Genomic DNA, 17,169 nt, shown 5'->3' on the forward strand with positions numbered 1-17,169 from the left:
ACAAAAAATTAGCTGGGCGTGGTGGCGGGCGCCTGTAGTCCCAGCTACTCGGAGAGGCTGAGGCAGGAGAATGGAGTGAACCCGGGAGGCGGAGCTTGCAGTGAGCCGAGATCGCGCCACTGCACTGCAGCCTGAGCGACAGAGACTCTGTCTCAAAAAAAATAAATAAAATAAAGTTGGCCGGGCGTGGTGACTCACACCTGTAATCCCAGCACTTTGGGAGGCGGAGACAGACAGATCGCTGGAGTTGGAGACCAGACCCTGGCCAACATGGTGAAACCCTGTCTCTACAAAAAAATACAAACATTTGCCTGTGTGTGGTGGCACATGCCTGTAGTCCCAGCTACTCGGGAGGCTGAGGCAGGAGAATCGCTTCAACCCGGGAGGCGGAGGTTGCAGTGAGCAGAGATCGAGCCACTGCACTCCAGCCTGGGCAACAGAGCAAATTCCCATCTCAAAAAAACCAAAAACCCAAAACAAAAAAACACAAAAAAACCATTATCGACATTAACAACTACAAGGCGCCCGGCTAATTTTATATTTTTAGTAGAGACAGGGTTTCTCCCTGTTGGCAGGCTGGCCTCGAACTCCTCACCTCAAGTGATCCGCCCGCCTCGACCTCCGCCTCCCAAAGTGAGCCACCGTGCCCGGCCGTGAATGTGACTTTATAGCCCAGATTTCCTTCCGTGAACGCTTGTTAGTTGTGAAACTAGCAAAGTTGCGCCTCTGAGTTTACGCAGAGCCGGCTCCAGAATCCGAGTTCCGGGTTCGAGCACAGCTCCGCCGCTACCTCGGGCGTGACCTTGGCCGGAGCCTGGTCCCCTCTGAGCCTCAGTTTCCCGGTCTGGGATCCCGGAATGACAGCTCGCCCCCTGCCCCGCCCAGCTCCGCCCCGCAGGCCCTGGGATTGGTTCGCGCGAGGTCCCCCTCCCCAGGCGGGGTCGGGCCTCTCCCGCCCGCCAGGCCCCAACCCGGAAATGCAGCTGGGGCGGAGGCGGGGCCCACTAAGGCCGCGGCGGAGCGACGATGGGCGCGGCCAATGGGCGCGGGCGTCGGCTGCGGCGCGACGGAAGTCCTGCCCGGCGCCGCGCGGGGGCGGGGCGGCGCCGGGGGCGGCGGGCGGCGGGGCGGGCGCAGGATGAGGGCGGCCATTGCTGGGGCTCCGCTTCGGGGAGGAGGACGCTGAGGAGGCGCCGAGCCGCGCAGCGCTGCGGGGGAGGCGCCCGCGCCGACGCGGGGCCCATGGCCAGGACCACCAGCCAGCTGGTGAGCGCGCGGCGGCGGACTGGGCGCGCCGGCTTGTTACCCTGCCGGGTCCGGCGGCCGCCCGGGTCCGGTGAGGCGGGGCGGCCCGGGGTCCCGAGGGCCGGGTGCCTCCTTACCTGCAGCCGGGCGGCCGGGCCGGGGATGGCGGGCGCCGGCCGAGGGCGCTGCTTGGCCGCGGCGGGGAGCCCGGGCCTGGGTTGCGGCGGGCGCCGGCCTGGCCCGGGGCGCTGACAGACGCGCGGAGGGCGGGGGAGGCCGGGAGGTGTCACCCTGCCCAGCGGGGTGGAAGTGCCTGGAAAGTTTGTTTTCGGCTCGGCGCAGCCTGGAGCCGAGCCTCCAGGGTTACCTTTCGGTTCTGTCTGTAGAGGAACCGCCCTGGGCTTCCACCTGGAACGGGGTCCTTGGCGCCTCCGCCTGCGAGAGAAGCAGAAGGTGCAAGTTCTTGCTCAAAGCACCTGATGCTCCTGGGCCCCCTTTTCCAGATTCTTGATGACAGTGGTCAGGAAAACTCGCCTTTCACGGCCCGGCCAAGGGGCATTTGGGTGCTTTTGCTGCCCGTGGCTGTGCTCAGCGTTGTGGTAAGCCCCTGGGCCGAATGTGCAGGATCACCAAGGGGAAAGTGAGCTTGACAGGTAGGAGGGATTTTAGGGGAAGGACCAAAACAAACCACTTGTTGGGTGAAATGTTTTGCTAAAAGTGTCGCTGGTGTTTCTATATTTTCTCTCTGTCGCTAAAAGTATCCCTCGTGTTTTTATGTTTTTCATATGCTAAGTTCTACAGTCTGGGGACGATGGTTTAAGAATTTATGCCTTGTATGCGATGTGCAGTGGGTGATGGAAGAACGTCTACATGGCTTTAAAATTGGATTTAAAAGGCAAATATTTTAAATGAAGGAAAACCCAAGAAATTTAATTGATCCCGTATCTTCCAGGATGCGGCTTTTTTTTTTTTTTTTGATGGAGTCTCCCTCCCGACGCGCAGGCTGGAGTGCAGTGATGCGATCTCAGCTCACTGCAACCTCCATCTCCCGGGTTCAAGCGATTCTCCTGCCACAGCCTCCTGAGTAGCTGGGATCACAGGCGTATGCCACCATGCCCGGCTAATTTTTGTATTTTTAGTAGAGAAGGTGTTTCACCATGTTGGCCAGGCTGGTCTGGAACTCCTGACCTCAAGTGATCTGCCCGCCTCGTCCTCCCAAAGTGCTAGGATTACAGGCGTGAGCCACCACGCCCGGCAGATGTGGCTTTTTGATAGGCGTTCTTGATCTTTTTTTTTTGTGGGGCGGGTGGTGGGGGGTTGTGAGTCTGTTTGAGAACCTGAGGAAAGGTATGGGCCCTCTTCTGAGAAAAAGGCAGAGTAACACTGAATTTTGTAACTGCATCAGGAGGCTCTTGAACTTTCTGCAGCTCACTCGTGGACTTTGTAGAGATGCGTGGTAATCTGAAGTGTTAAGGAAGAAGGTTCAGTTGAGAAAAATGTTGAAGGGATGCCTTTCGCTATTTCGACATATGTGGCTATACACCAGAGTGGCCCGGGTAACATAAATCATGAATTAGGCGGCTTGGCCAGGCTCAGTGGAGGCTGGGGCCAAGAGTCATGTCGAAGTTTGTGAGGTTAACCTGCACCCAGTGTCAGTGATGGCGAAGTTTGTGAGGTTAACTCGCACCCAGTAACGCTGTTGCAATGCAAGGTGTGTATTTGGTGTCATCCACGGGAAGAGGAAAGAGCAAATTTTCTCATGGCCTTGGCAGTTCCACATGATGGACATTTAATATCTGCAGTTTTCTTCGCATAAGACGGCTTTTTTGCACAAAAACACTGGAATCCAGTGAGCAAGAATGATACAATGCAAGATGGATTTCCACATGAGGAAGTGTCACGAACGAGGGTTTTGCATCTCTGTCAGCTGGATTCCCCCACGTGTATGTATGTGAGAACATGCCGTGTTTCCTGTCTGTAATGGTAGAGGCAGCCCTGATATTGGATTTTCACCTGAGGATGGATAGATCTTCAGGGTTCAAGTGGGTTTGCATCTGGACTTTAGGGTGGCCCTGTAGGCCCTGTGTGAGAAGCCCCCTTCCCAGTGAACTTTCCTGTGTGTGTCCGCGTGGACAGCCAACAGGGGGAGCAGTGCGAGCGTGAAGGCAGACAGTGGCCTGGCCCAGTCTGATGCTAAGTGGGCCAGAGGCAGTGAGTACCATTTCTTGATCTGACTACTCAAGACAGGCGCTTCCCTAGGTACTTTCACACCTCCTTGCGAGGTAGGTGTTGTTCCCATTTTACGGGTGCAGAAGCTGAGCTGCAGAGGCGTTAAGTACCTGCCTCATAAGTGGTAGAGACTCCAGTGTCACCCTGCCCCTCACGTTCGGAGCCCCCGAGGGAGGGTCTGCCGGGCAGCTCAACCCAGCACTGTGTAAGGAAATCTTCAGTGCCGCTGCCTAGGATGTCTTCCCGGGGATTGGGCCTGAATGTCTTGAGCATGCCGTGCTGGAGGCAGGAGGGATGTCTTCCTATGGAAGAACTGTACATATTTCTCTGGCAGATGGCTGAACTCTGTGACCCCGGGGCCTGTTTCAGCCTCCTCCTGTCAGAAAGCAGCTGTTTGGAAAGAGGCTGTGATTTGGCCTTGTTTGAGGGGCGATACTCTGAATGGGTGAGGCTTGAAATCCTCCCTTTGGAACAAAGAAACATGTAATGATTTTGCTGAAGGTAGAATTGGGGGACTAGGCAGAGTGGCCTCCTGCCCTCCCTAGGGTGGTTCTGTGTTTTGCAAAGGTGGCTGCATCCTTAGGGGAAGGTGAGGGGAGAAGCAGGGAGCATGGAGAGAAGTGGCTTTCGATTTTTTCCCTCCTTTTGGGGAGTTCCTCCTTATGTGGCTGGTCTGGTGCATAGTGTGGTGTATTCCTGTCCGCAACGTTGCCCTGACAGCCAGTCCAAGCTGAGTCTAGAGCTGGCAAGGTGAGCTCCCAGTAGTAAGAGGGAAGTGGTTTGTTCTGCTCTTCTGAGATGTGTTCTTATGAGAAGGATCCAGCAGCAGCCTGCAAAGATGTGGGGCCTGAAAAGAGGCCTTGGGCAGCTCTTCTCGACAGGTCTTGGCCCTCTAGACTGCCTTCAGCACAGTTTTGGGGAGAAAGAGGGAGTGTTCCTTTTTCAATCTATGCGCTCATCCCCTGAGCCGCCTGACCCAGGGTTTAGATGCTCCAGGGCAGCTGATAGACACCGGTGGGAGATGGAGTCTGGCAAACAGGTGATGAACTGGGAAGCGCTGCAGAAATGAGGGGGCAAGCGTGGCCAGTCCCTTCTGAGAGGATGTGTTTGGAAGAGAGTGGGCACTGGCGTGGCACTTGAGGCACCTTCTGAGGAAATGGACAGGATGCCACATGGTGCTGCAGTTCTGTGTGGGGCAGGTTGTGGCTGCAGAGAAGCCCTGGGTGCAGACACAGTCCCCCGAGCAAGTGCGAGGGCCAGGTTGCTGTATGCTGCTCCACACCTGCCGTGTGATGACATGTGGCCACCGGGCTGCCCAGCACAGTTGTTTAGAAAGCAGGTTCAAAGGGCAGTGTGCTGGGAGGAAGTGCTGCTGTGGAAACTGCAAGTTTTGGACATGAGTTGCTCAGGTCTTTTCAGCCGTGCATTCTTCTACAACAGAATTGCATTATTCACTTGCTCAGTGTGATACCATGTCCTTTAAAAAATTATTTGAATATTGAGAACAGGTTGTATGTTCCATCTCTAGCTGTTAGATCACAGGCAGGGCACATCTTCTCAAAGAGTAACGAGGCATGGGTTGTGTGTGTTCTCTTCTCTTAGTGAGGAGAAAGGCCTGTTTGGGTTCATGATGATTTTTGGGGTCTCTTTTCTGTACCTGATGTTGGTTGCACAAAGTCCGTTTCCATTCTCTTAGTCTAGACAATTTTCCTGATATTTAAACTGGAATTTTTGCTCCAAGAAATTCCAGGTCATTTAGAATGTGTTAAGATTGAGTTTCTGGGCTACACATCCCTTATAAGAGCACCTGATTCTGGTTTCTGTTTGTTTATTTATTTATTTTTTCGAGACAGTCTCGTTCTGTCACGCAGGCTGGAGTACAGTGGCATGATCTTGGCTCACTGCAACCTCCGCCTCATGGGTTCAAGTGATTCTCGTGCCTCAGGCTCCCAAGTACCTGGGATTACAGGTGCGCACCACCTACATTATTTATTTATTTAATTTATTTATTGAGATGAGGTCTCGCTATGTTGCCCAGGCTACTCAAACTTCTGGGCTCAAGGGATCCTCCCGCCTCGGCCTCCCAAAGTGCTGGGATTACAGGCATGAGCCGCCGCACCCAGCCTGGTTTCTGTTTAAAGAGTTGGATTATACAGGGACCCACAGAATTGGGAACTGACAGTACTGTAGAGCCTGTGTATGAAAAAGATGGACAAGCCTGACATTAGCAGCTCACTGTTGAGCACACGGCCCCCTGCAGAATAAACAAGTGTGTGGTTTCCATCTGATGAAGGTGGGCATGTAGTTCCTGGACAGTCCAGTGACTTCCGTCATTCCACAGACAAGATCAGATGCCCTCTCTACCAGCCACCGTGCTGGGGACCGGCCCAATCTGTGTTTCAAATCAGCTTGCAGCACGCAGGGATTCGAAATATTTAAAGATGAGGTTTGAAGGTACGTCTGGAGACGAAGGACGTTAGTTCTGGAGGTCCCCGTCTCCCGTGTGTTTGCGGAGCTGGTGACAGTGCCCCCTCCCCGTGCTGGAGAGGGCTGAGGAGAGGCTGTGTGTCTCAGCAGGATGCCAGTCAGGATTCTTCTGGCTACGGGCTTATTTTTTACAATAAATTCATCGTTAAAGTCCCATTCTTTAACCTGTTTTTTCCCTTTTGGAATTAATTTGACTGCAGTAGGAAGGGGTTGTAGCTGAAAGTGACCGCTGTGCATTGAATGCCATCAGAAAAGCTGATGAGATTTGCAGGGAAGACTTGAAGCCTCACTGAAATGCGCCTGGTGTGTGTTGACCTTTGCAGTGGAACATGTGGGAAAGGGGCCCGCACTCACTTTTCAGTTCTGCCTCGGTGATTCCAGGAGCCCCGGGGTTGGGAGCGGGGACAGGACCTTGCTCCTGAGTCTTAGGTGTGGTGTCTCTCGCCCCTTGCTGCATTGGCGGGACCCTCGGTGCCGCGGCCTCAGTTGCAGGGCGGCCAGGGCTGCTCCGTGAAGGAGGCGCTCACTCCATGGAGCTGCAGGACGCTGCATTCTCCTCACTCTGGCCATTGCCGCTGTCCTTCCTGCTTCCCCTTTTCTGGTGAGGGAGGGCTCCAAGGACTTGCTGGCTGGTCCCCAGATGCCAGCACTCCTGCATCTCCCCCTCCTCTCCTGGCCTGTCACTTTGTTCCTCCTCTGTGAGGGGCCCAGGCTCAGATGCCCGGCCACGGCCTCTCTTTCCAGCCTGTGCGGCCCAGGTGGGTCCAGGATGTTCCCTGCTGCCCTGTTCTCAGCAGTTCTTGTCTTCTTCAGGCTTTTGCTCCTTGCCTGGAGAAATTTCCCTACATGGAAACCCCTGTGGCTGTACAGTCTTTTCTGACCAATCTGCTGAGTTTTCTTTTTTTTTTTTTTTTTGAGACGGAGTCTTGCTCTGTCACCCAGGCTAGAGTGCAGTGGCACGATCTCGGCTCACCGCAACCTCCGTCTTTCAGGTTGAGGCAATTCTCCTACTTCAGCCTCCTGAGTAGCTGGAATTACAGGCACTTGCCACTGCACCCAGCTAATTTTTTTTTTTTTTTGTAATTTTAGTAGAGACCGGGTTTCGCCATGTTAGCCAGGCTGGTCTCGAACTTCTGACCTCAGGTGATCCGCCCACCTCGGCCCCCCAAAGTGGTGGGATTACAGGCGTGAGCCACTGTGCCCAGCCTGCTTTACTATATTCTTTAGGGAATAATGACAATAAAAAAAAGTCTGTGTATGTTCAGTACAGATGCAATTTCTTGTTTTTCTAATATTTTCTATCCACTGTTGGTTGAATCCATGCATGTGGAGTCAACCTATGGATGGGGATGGCAGACTGTACTCTCCTGACAGGTGGTTACAAAGTGTTTCTACCTGAAGAGACCTGGTTGCAAAGCAGCATGCCCAGTATAACTTTCCTCAGGCCCAGGGAAAAGCTTGGAGGGAGGTTCCCGCAGAAATATTAGCAGTGGTTTCCTGGGCCAGTGTGATAAGGACCACGCATTGAGCTAGCAGTGGAGAAACAGTGGTGAATAAGGTAGGTCTGGCTCTGTCTCCTGGAACTTACTGGACTGAGGATGAACCTTTCTCCACTAATTTTTATTCTGAAAAATTTCAAAACCGAAGAATAGTTGAAAGCATAGTACAGTCAATATCCCTAGCCTTTTCACCTGGATTCTACCAGTTGTTAACCTTTTCCATATTTGCTTGTGTACGTTACCCCCTCACCTTCCCCCAATTTTTTTTTTTTTTTTTGAGACGGAGTCTCGCTCTGTTGCCCAGGCTGGAATGCAGTGGCGTGATCTCGGCTCAGTGCAAGCTCTGCCTCCCGGGTTCACACCATTCTCCTGCCTCAGCCTCCCAAGTAGCTGGGACCACAGGCGCCTGCCACCATGCCCGGCTAATTTTTTTGTATTTTTAGTAGAGACGGGGTTTCACCCTGTTAGCTAGGATGGAATTGATCTCCTGACCTCGTGATCCGCCCACCTTGGCCTCCCAAAGTGCTGGGATTTACAGGCGTGAGCCACCGCACCCGGCCCAAAATTTTTTTCTATTATTTTTATTATTTGAAAGTAAGTCACACACATGATAGCATTTCACCCCAGAATCCTTCTCCAGGTGCCTTCTGAGCTCAAAAGCTGTCGCCTGTACAACCTCTTCATCATCACGTCCGAGGTAGCATTAACATTGCATTTTTTTTTTTTTTTGAGATGGAATCTCGTGCTGTTGCCCAGGCTGGAGTGCAGTAGTGCGATGTTGGCTTACTGCAACCTCTGCCTTCTGGGTTCAAGTGATTCTCCTGCCTCAGCCTCCCAAGTAGCTGGGACTTACAGGTGTGTATCACCAGTCATGGCTGATTTTTGCATTTTTAGTAGAGATGGAATTTTATTGTAACGTGGCATTTTCTAATGCAAAGGTGACGTGCAGCCTTCCTCAGTGGTCACCTGTCCTCCTCAAAGCCCTTTCTTGTTCTTTCTTTCTTTTTTTTTTTTTTTAGAGACAGAGTTTTGCTCTGTTGCCCAAACTAGAATGCAGTGGCATGATTGTGGCTCACTGCAGCCTTGAACTCCCTTGGGCTCAAGCCATCCTCCAGCCTTAGTCTCCTGAGTAGCTGGGACTATAGGCCTGTGCCACCACACCTGGCTAATTTTTTTTTTTTCAGACGGAGTCTGGCTCTGTTGCCCAGGCTGGAGTGCAGTGGTGTGACATCGGCTCACTGTAACCTCTGCCTCCTGGGTTCAAGCAATTCTCCTACTTCAGCCTCATGAGTAGCTAGGATTACAGGCGCCCGCCACCACACCCGGCTAATTTTTATATTTCCAGTAGAGACGGCGTTTTACCATCTTGGCCAGGCTGGTCGCGAACTCCTGATGTCATGATTCACCCGCCTTGGCCTCCCAAAGTGTGAGATTACAGGCGTAAGCCACCACGCCCAGCACTGGCTAATTATAATTTTAAAAATTTTGTGTATAGATGGGGTCTAGCTTTGTTGCCCAGGCTGGTCTTGGACTGGGTTAAAGTGATCCTACCACCTGCTCCTCCCAAAATGCTGGGAATACAGGTGTGAGCTACAGCAACCTGGCCAGCATTTCTTAAAATACGAAGGTAGTTGTCTCGTATTTTATATAAATACAGGATTCACAATCTGGATTTGTCTCATTGTTTCCTTGTTAGATTAGGTTCAGGCTAAGTATTTATGGCAAGAATACTGCTTAGGAGATGATGAGCTAAAGGTAATTTTTTTTTTTTGAGATGCAGTCTCACTCTGTCACCCAGGCTGGAGTGCATTGGCACGATCTCGGCTCACTGCAACCTGTGCCACCCGGGTTCAAGCGATTCTCCTGCCTCAGCCTCCTGAGTAGCTGTGATTACAAGTGCCTACCACTGCGCCTGGCTAATTTTTGTGTTTTTAGTAGAGACGGGGTTTCACCATCTTGGTTAGGCTAATCTTGAACTCCTGACCTCGTGATCTACCCACCTCAGTCTCCCAAAGTGCTTTGAGAAAGAGTCTCGCTCTGTCGCCCAGTCTGGAGTGCAGTGGCGCGATCTCGGCTTACTGCAATCTCCACCTCCCCGGTTCAAGCGATTCTCCTGCCTCAGCCTCATGAGTAGCTGGGATTACAGGCTCCTGCCACCATGCTGGGCTAATTTTTGTATTTTTAGTAGAGATGGTGTTTCACCATGTTGGCCAGGCTGGTCTTGAACTCCTGACCTCAAGCCATCTGCCTTGGCCTCCCAAAGTGCTGGGATTACAGGTGTGAACCACCGTGCCCGGCCTTCCTTAGTGGCCCTTCTAATCTTAAGCTGCTTTTCCTTCCTGACAGCGGGGCCCTACTCTCATGGTCTCTTTCCTGCTTGGGCAAGGTGCCAGGGGGCTTTTTCTAGGCCTTGACTTTGCTGTAGCTTCTAAGGTGCCTTGTGGCGGTAAAAGGGACGTGTGCTCTGTGGGTAGATGCAGCCACCTGTAGAGCTGCAGCTATATCCCCAGGATGGTTGTGTGACTGTTGGTCCTTGGGGAGCCCAGCAGTGAGGATCTGAGCAGCCCACCTGTCTCGGGGTCCCCGCTGTGCACCCAGGCCCAGGGCTCAGTGATTGAGAGCTCTCCAACCTCGGTGGGGGCGGGGCTAATTGACCTTCAGACCCACCGTGTGCCAGTGCTGGCTGGCACACAGCACTGCTTGGACCTCCCCTGTGGGAAAGGATGGGGACAGATCAGTCTTTGGAAGAATGGAGCGCTGGCTTTGCTCAGCCCTGTTCTTGGGAAAGTTTGATCTGGAGAGCCGCAGCAGCCAGACCCTGGGGAGGCAGGTTAGTGAGCAAGCTCCCAACTTACGAGCTAGGAAGCCTGACGGCTGCTCATTTCCCCCCACGTGGACATCATTGGGGGTCCTTCCTGAGGGTGAGCGCTAGGTTCGTCTGCGTTTCTCTCTCCCAGTTGGGCCTGACTCTGGACGCGAGGCTGAGGGAGTACACAGCTCCTTCAGAGCACGGGCTCAGACGCTCAGATGCTCGGAGCGCTTCCGGCTGCTTTTCCATTGGTAACTCACATGTTCTTCCTGCAGGTTGGCATTTGTCTTTCATGGGTTTTTTCTCATTGGTCAGAATTATAGTCTTTTGATTGTATGTACGTACCTGGTTATTATCAGATATCTAGTTTAAAAATGTGCATCTGAATATAGATTTTATTGGTGAATGCATTGCGTTCTCATTCTGTAAAAAGTCGGAAGCTCAAAATGATGCTTAAAAAAAAATCTTAGCAAGCTCTCCTGTGCAGATGCTGCTGGCGCTGAGCTTTGTGTCTGGGGCAGAAAGGGTGAGGACGGGCCCCGGTTGGTTTAGGAGAAGTGGTTATGAACAGAATGGGCCCCATGCTCCTGGCCTGAGGAAATTCTTGGGTGAAAAAGATGGCTTCTACAGCTTGAAGGGGGACGGTCCACCTGATGCTCCTGTCCCTCTCTGAGCCCCAGGGGCAGAAGGGAAACAGTCAACAGCACGGCCGTTGCAGATGGTGCCCATAGAGGGAGGGTAGTTAGTGTCTGAGCAGGAGAGGGTGACCGGCCTTTGTGGGGCTGCTTCAGAGAGCTGGGCAGAGTCTGGGCCCCAACGTGGACTAGCAGGGGAGGAGCTCTCCTGGCTGGGGTGGCGACTCGGGGAGGTCTGGGTTGCCTGAGCAGGGAATCTGCCTCCTGTGGAGGAGGTTCTGAGCGGGAGGCGCTCTTCGTGTGGGCCTGGAGGGCCTCTAGGCGGCCTGCACTCGCCTGATGCAGCTGGCTTCTGCTGGGAGGCTGGGTTTGCATCCAAACTCTGACACCTTTTGGACAAAACATGCCAAAGAAGTTGGTGGTAGTAAGAAATTCATACTAAACTTGTTCTGTTAGGGTTTTTCTCCTTTCAGGTATATTATTTCCCTTCAGTAGCCCTACATTTTTCAAGTTAACGTTCAGCATTGAGTCAGAGTCAGGTTTTGAATGACACAGGATGTTTTCAGATCCTGAATTTACCTGAAGCTCTCAAAGTAGCCTCCTAACAAAAATTATTGAAAACATCAACTATTTTGGAATACTTTTAGGTATGTAGAAAAATTGCAGACGACACAGAATTTCCATAATTTCCCCCAGCCAGCTTCCCCTAATGCCATCACATGACCGTGATACCTCTGTCACTCTGTCGAAACTGAGGTGTTCACGCTGGCACCACACCACTCACCGAGCGACAGGCCCGTTTTGGATTTTATCAGTTTTCCCCCGATGTCCTTGCTGTCCCAGGACCCCGCCCCGGTGCCACGTCTCATTCGCCCCCTCTGGTGTGGGATAGCTGCCGTCCTTCCTTGTTTGTCATCACCTTGGTACTTCTGAGGAGTCCTGGTCAGAATGTGCCTTCATCTGGGTTTGTTTGATGTCTTGTGGTTGGACAGGTTGTGGGGTTAGGAAGAATCCCGCAGAGATGAGGTGTCCTTAGTGCGTCGTATTGGGGTACAGGACATCCACGTGACTCATCGCTGGTGACGTTCAACAAAATTACTTACAAAACTTTTAAAAAATTATTATTGTTTGCTTTAGAGATGAGCTCTCGCTCTGTCATCCGGGCTGGAGTGCAGTGGTGGGATCATAGCTCACTGCAGTCTCCAACTCCTGGGCTCAAGCGACCCCCCCACCTCAGCCTCCTGAGTAGCTGGGGCTACAGGTACACGCCACTGTGCCTGGCAAAATTCGTTGTACTTTACTAAAAGGAGGCACATAGGCCTGCTCTGCTGTCTGCTGCTTGTGGGTTTTGCGTCATAGATTGTAGGACACTGGTGGTAATTTAATTTCGGAAGGGACCTTCTTGCTCACCCAGTTGGATCCTTCCAGTTTCTAGATGAAGACACTTAGGACCTGGAGGCCTTCTGACTTTTGGGTCAGAGCTGGCATGGAGTCCAGGCACCTGCTTTCTGCAGGCATGGATGCTCCCGGGACACTCTGCAGGGACAGAGCCATCCCCAGCAAGGCAGACTGACAGGGCTGGTTTCCAGTCGGGTGGGGCCGCATCCCTCCAGGGGATGTGAGGCAGATTTGAGATGAGTCTGCTCCCCTTCTGCCTGCTGCCCCTGTCTTTTTTTTTTCTTTCTCTTTTTCTTTTTTTTGAGACGGAGTCTCGCTCTGTTGCCCAGGCTGGAGTGCCGTGGCGTGATCTCAGCTCACTGCAACCTCTGCCTCCCGGGTTCAAGTGGTTCTCCTGCCTCAGCCTCCCAAGTAGCTGGGACTACAGGCATGCGCCCTCACACCTGGCTTATTTTGTATTTTTAGTAGAGACGGGGTTTCTCCGTGTTGGTCAGGCTGGTCTCCGATTCCTGACCTCAGGTGATCCTCCCAAAGTGCTGGGATTACAGGTGTGGGCCACCGCAACTGGCCTAGGAGTAACTTCTTAATGAATATTTTAATAATATAAATCTTAGTCTGAATTTCTGACTGTGTCGCCTAGATGCCATGTAGGGGAATGGGCAGGTCAGAGGGTGTGGCCTGCGGTGTGGCGAGGCGCTGAGGATTAGGTGCTGCAGTTTTCCTCCGGCCCCTCCTGGTTCCCTGGTGAACACACATCAGCCTCAGATGGGCGACCCCCTACTCATGGGAGGGCTGGGAGTGTGGGCCCTATAGTTGGATTCTGCTTCAGAATTGCGTGTGACCTCACTGTGGAGTGTTTGACTGGACAAAAGCCTGCTGTATACTCAGTGTCCCCATCTGTAGAAAGGATGCCGATGGTACCCACCCCCAGAGTTGTTTTGAGGACTAACCACGATAATACATGTAAAATGCTCGAAGAATGTGTGGCAAACAGCAAGCACTTAATAAATTTTTTTTTTTAGTAGAGAAAAATGGCATTTTATTTATTTATTTATTTATTTTTTTTTGAAGATCAACAGGCCAAAATTTTTATTATAACTGCAAACTTGAATGTGGATGAATGGATTTTTTTTTTTTTTCCAGTTTTTTATTTATTTATTTATTTATTTATTTATTTATTTATTGATCATTCTTGGGTGTTTCTCACAGAGGGGGATTTGGCAGGGTCATAGGACAATAGTGGAGGGAAGGTCAGCAGATAAACAAGTGAACAAAGGTCTCTGGTTTTCCTAGGCAGAGGGCCCTGCGGCCTTCCGCAGTGTTTGTGTCCCTGGGTACTTGAGATTAGGGAGTGGTGATGACTCTTAACGAGCATGCTGCCTTCAAGCATCTGTTTAACAAAGCACATCTTGCACCGCTCTTAATCCATTCAACCCTGAGTGGATACAGCACATGTTTCAGAGAGCACAGGGTTGGGGGTAAGGTCACAGATCAACAGGATCCCAAGGCAGAAGAATTTTTCTTAGTACAGAACAAAATGAAAAGTCTCCCATGTCTACCTCTTTCTACACAGACACGGCAACCATCCGATTTCTCAATCTTTTCCCCACCTTTCCCCCCTTTCCGTTCCACAAAACCGCCATTGTCATCATGGCCCGTTCTCAATGAGCTGTTGGGTACACCTCCCAGACGGGGTGGTGGCCGGGCAGAGGGGCTCCTCACTTCCCAGTAGGGGCGGCCGGGCAGAGGCGCCCCTCACCTCCCGGACGGGGCGGCTGGCCGGGCAGGGGGCTGACCCCCCCACCTCCCTCCTGGACGGGGCTGCTGGCCGGGCAGAGGGGCTCCTCACTTCCCAGTAGGGGCGGCCGGGCAGAGGCGCCCCTCACCTCCCGGACAGGGCGGCTGGCCAGGCGGGGGGCTAACCCCCCCACCTCCCTCCCGGATGGGGTGGCTGGCCAGGCGGGGGGCTGACCCCCCCACCTCCCTCCCGGACGGGGCGGCTGCCCGGGCGGGGGGCTGACCCCCCACCTCCCTCCCGGACGGGGCGGCTGGCCAGGCGGGGGGCTAACCCCCCCACCTCCCTCCCGGATGGGGCGGCTGGCCAGGCGGGGGGCCGACCCCCCCACCTCCCTCCCGGACGGGGCGGCTGCCCGGGCGGGGGGCTGACCCCCCACCTCCCTCCCGGACGGGGCGGCTGGCCGGGTGGGGGGCTGACCCCTCATCTCCCTCCCGGACGGGGCGGCTGGCCGGGCGGGGGGGCTCCTCACTTCCCAGTAGAGGCGGCCGGGCAGAGGCGCCCCTCACCTCCCGGACAGGGCAGCTGGCCGGACGGGGGGCTGATCCCCCCACCTCCCTCCCGGACGGGGCGGCTGGCCGACCCCCTCACCTCCCTCCCGGACGGGGCGGCTGGCTGGGCAGAGGGGCTCCTCACTTCCCAGTAGGGGCGGCCGGGCAGATGCGCCCCTCACCTCCCGGACGGGGCGGCTGGCCAGGCGGGGGGCTAACCCCCCCACCTCCCTCCCGGATGGGGTGGCTGGCCAGGCGGGGGGCTGACCCCCCCACCTCCCTCCCGGACGGAGCGGCTGGCCGGGCAGAGGGGCTCCTCACTTCCCAGTAGGGGCGGCCTGGCAGAGGCGCCCCTCACCTCCCGGACAGGGCAGCTGGCCGGGCGGGGGGCTGATCCCCCCACCTCCCTCTGGGATGGGGCGGCTGGCCGGGCAGAGGGGCTCCTCACTTCCCAGTAGGGGCGGCCGGGCAGAGGCGCCCCTCACCTCCCGGACGGGGCGGCTGGCCAGGCGGGGGGCTGATCCCCCCACCTCCCTCCCGGATGGGGCGGCTGGCCAGGCGGGGGGCTGATCCCCCCACCTCCCTCCCGGACGGGGCGGCTGGCCGGGCAGAGGGGCTCCTCACTTCCCAGTAGGGGCGGCCGGGCAGAGGCGCCCCTCACCTCCCGGACGGGGCGGCTGGCCAGGCGGGGGGCTAACCCCCCCCACCTCCCTCCCGGATGGGGCGGCTGGCCAGGCGGGGGGCTGACCCCCCCACCTCCCTCCCGGACGGAGCGGCTGGCCGGGCAGAGGGGCTCCTCACTTCCCAGTAGGGGTGGCCGGGCAGAGGCGCCCCTCACCTCCCGGACGGGGCGGCTGGCCAGGCGGGGGGCTAACCCCCCCACCTCCCTCCCGGATGGGGCGGCTGGCCAGGCGGGGGGCTGACCCCCCCACCTCCCTCCTGGACAGAGCGGCTGGCCGGGCAGAGGGGCTCCTCACTTCCCTGTAGGGGCGGCCGGGCAGAGGCACCCCTCACCTCCCGGACAGGGCGGCTGGCCTGGCGGGGGGCTGATCCCCCCACCTCCCTCCCGGACGGGGCGGCTGGCCGGGCGGGGGGCTGACCCCCCCACCTCCCTCCCGGACGGGGCGGCTGCCGGGCGGAGACACTCCTCACTTCCCAGATGGGGCGGCTGCTGGGCGGAGGGGCTCCTCACTTCTCAGACGGGGCGGTTGCCAGGCAGAGGGTCTCCTCACTTCTCAGACGGGGCGGCCGGGCAGAGACGCTCCTCACATCCCGGACGGGGCGGCAGGGCAGAGGTGCTCCCCACATCTCAGACGATGGGCGGCCGGGCAGAGACGCTCCTCACTTCCAGGATGTGATGGCGGCCAGGAAGAGGCGCTCCTCACTTCCCAGGTGGGATGGCGGCCGGGCAGAGACGCTCCTCACTTTCCAGACTGGGCAGCCAGGCAGAGGGGCTCCTCACATCCCAGACGATGGGTGGCCAGGCAGAGACGCTCCTCACTTCCCAGACGGGGTGGCGGCCGGGCAGAGACTGCGATCTCGGCATTTTGGGAGGCCAAGGCAGGCGGCTGGGAGGTGGTTGTAGCGAGCCGAGATCACGCCACTGCACTGCAGCCTGGGCACCATTGAGCACTGAGTGAAAGAGACTCCGTCTGCAATCCCGGCACCTCGGGAGGCCGAGGCTGGCCGATCACTCGCGGCTAGGAGCTGGAGACCAGCCCGGCCGACACCGCGAAACCCCGTCTCCACCAAAAAAATACGAAAACCAGTCAGGCGTGGCGGCGCGCGCCTGCAATCGCAGGCACTCGGCAGGCTGAGGCAGGAGAATCAGGCAGGGAGGTTGCAGTGAGCTGAGATGGCAGCAGTACCGTCCAGCTTCGGCTCGGCATCAGAGGGAGACCGTGGAAAGAGAGGGAGAGGGAGACCGTGGGGAGAGGGAGAGGGAGAGGGAGACCGTGGGGAGAGGGAGAGGGAGAGGGAGAGGGAGAGGGAGAGGGAGAGGGAGAGGGAGAGGGAGAGGGAGAGGGAGAGGGAGAGGGAGAGGGAGAGGGAGAGGGAGAGGGAGAGGGAGAGGGAGAGGGCGGATGAATGGATTACAATGTGTCCATTTTATTTATTTTAAACAACAGCATTTAAAGTTATACCTATAAGGGGCACACAGAAGATATATGGAGAGTTTAAAGAATGAAAATAAACTCACACGTGCCCACCACCCTACTTGAAAAACAGGATTTTACCAGAAGGCTCAAGTGGCCCTCCAGATTGTAGTTTCTGGCCCCTCCCGTTCAGAGGTAACTGGCATCCTGGTTTTCATGTTGATCAGTGGTGTTTAAAGTACACCTGTAGGAAGTTCCAAAGTGCAGGAAGGGAACAAAGCCTCCTTGCAGAGAAATCTTGTACTTTGGTGTTTCATCATATGTTTGTGTGACAAATATACAAAGTTAATGTTGAAGATGTGGGTGAGTGAAATTGAGACCTGGCGCTTCCTGAGGCTGGCAGCCCGGTTGAGCCTGAGGACCAGACTTGAGGCAGTTGGCAGTCCCTGCCTCGTTGCCCTCTGTCTGCCTTGGGTAAGTGAGAG

General features: G+C 55.4%; 1 protein-coding gene across 1 annotated transcript in view; it reads left to right on the top strand.

Moving 5' to 3' along the window:
* Positions 1–1,114: 1,114 nt before the first annotated feature.
* Positions 1,115–17,169, top strand: part of LOC101147096 (3-phosphoinositide-dependent protein kinase 1) — a 73,581-nt gene continuing 57,526 nt past the window's right edge. The window contains exon 1 of the mRNA XM_031007374.3: positions 1,115–1,266. Coding sequence (XP_030863234.2) covers positions 1,243–1,266 — 24 coding nt within the window. The 5' untranslated portion in view covers positions 1,115–1,242. The remainder of the gene's footprint in view (positions 1,267–17,169) is intronic.

This window comes from Gorilla gorilla, chromosome 18 (genome assembly GCF_029281585.2).
Source record: "Gorilla gorilla gorilla isolate KB3781 chromosome 18, NHGRI_mGorGor1-v2.1_pri, whole genome shotgun sequence".
NCBI lineage: Eukaryota > Metazoa > Chordata > Mammalia > Primates > Hominidae > Gorilla > Gorilla gorilla.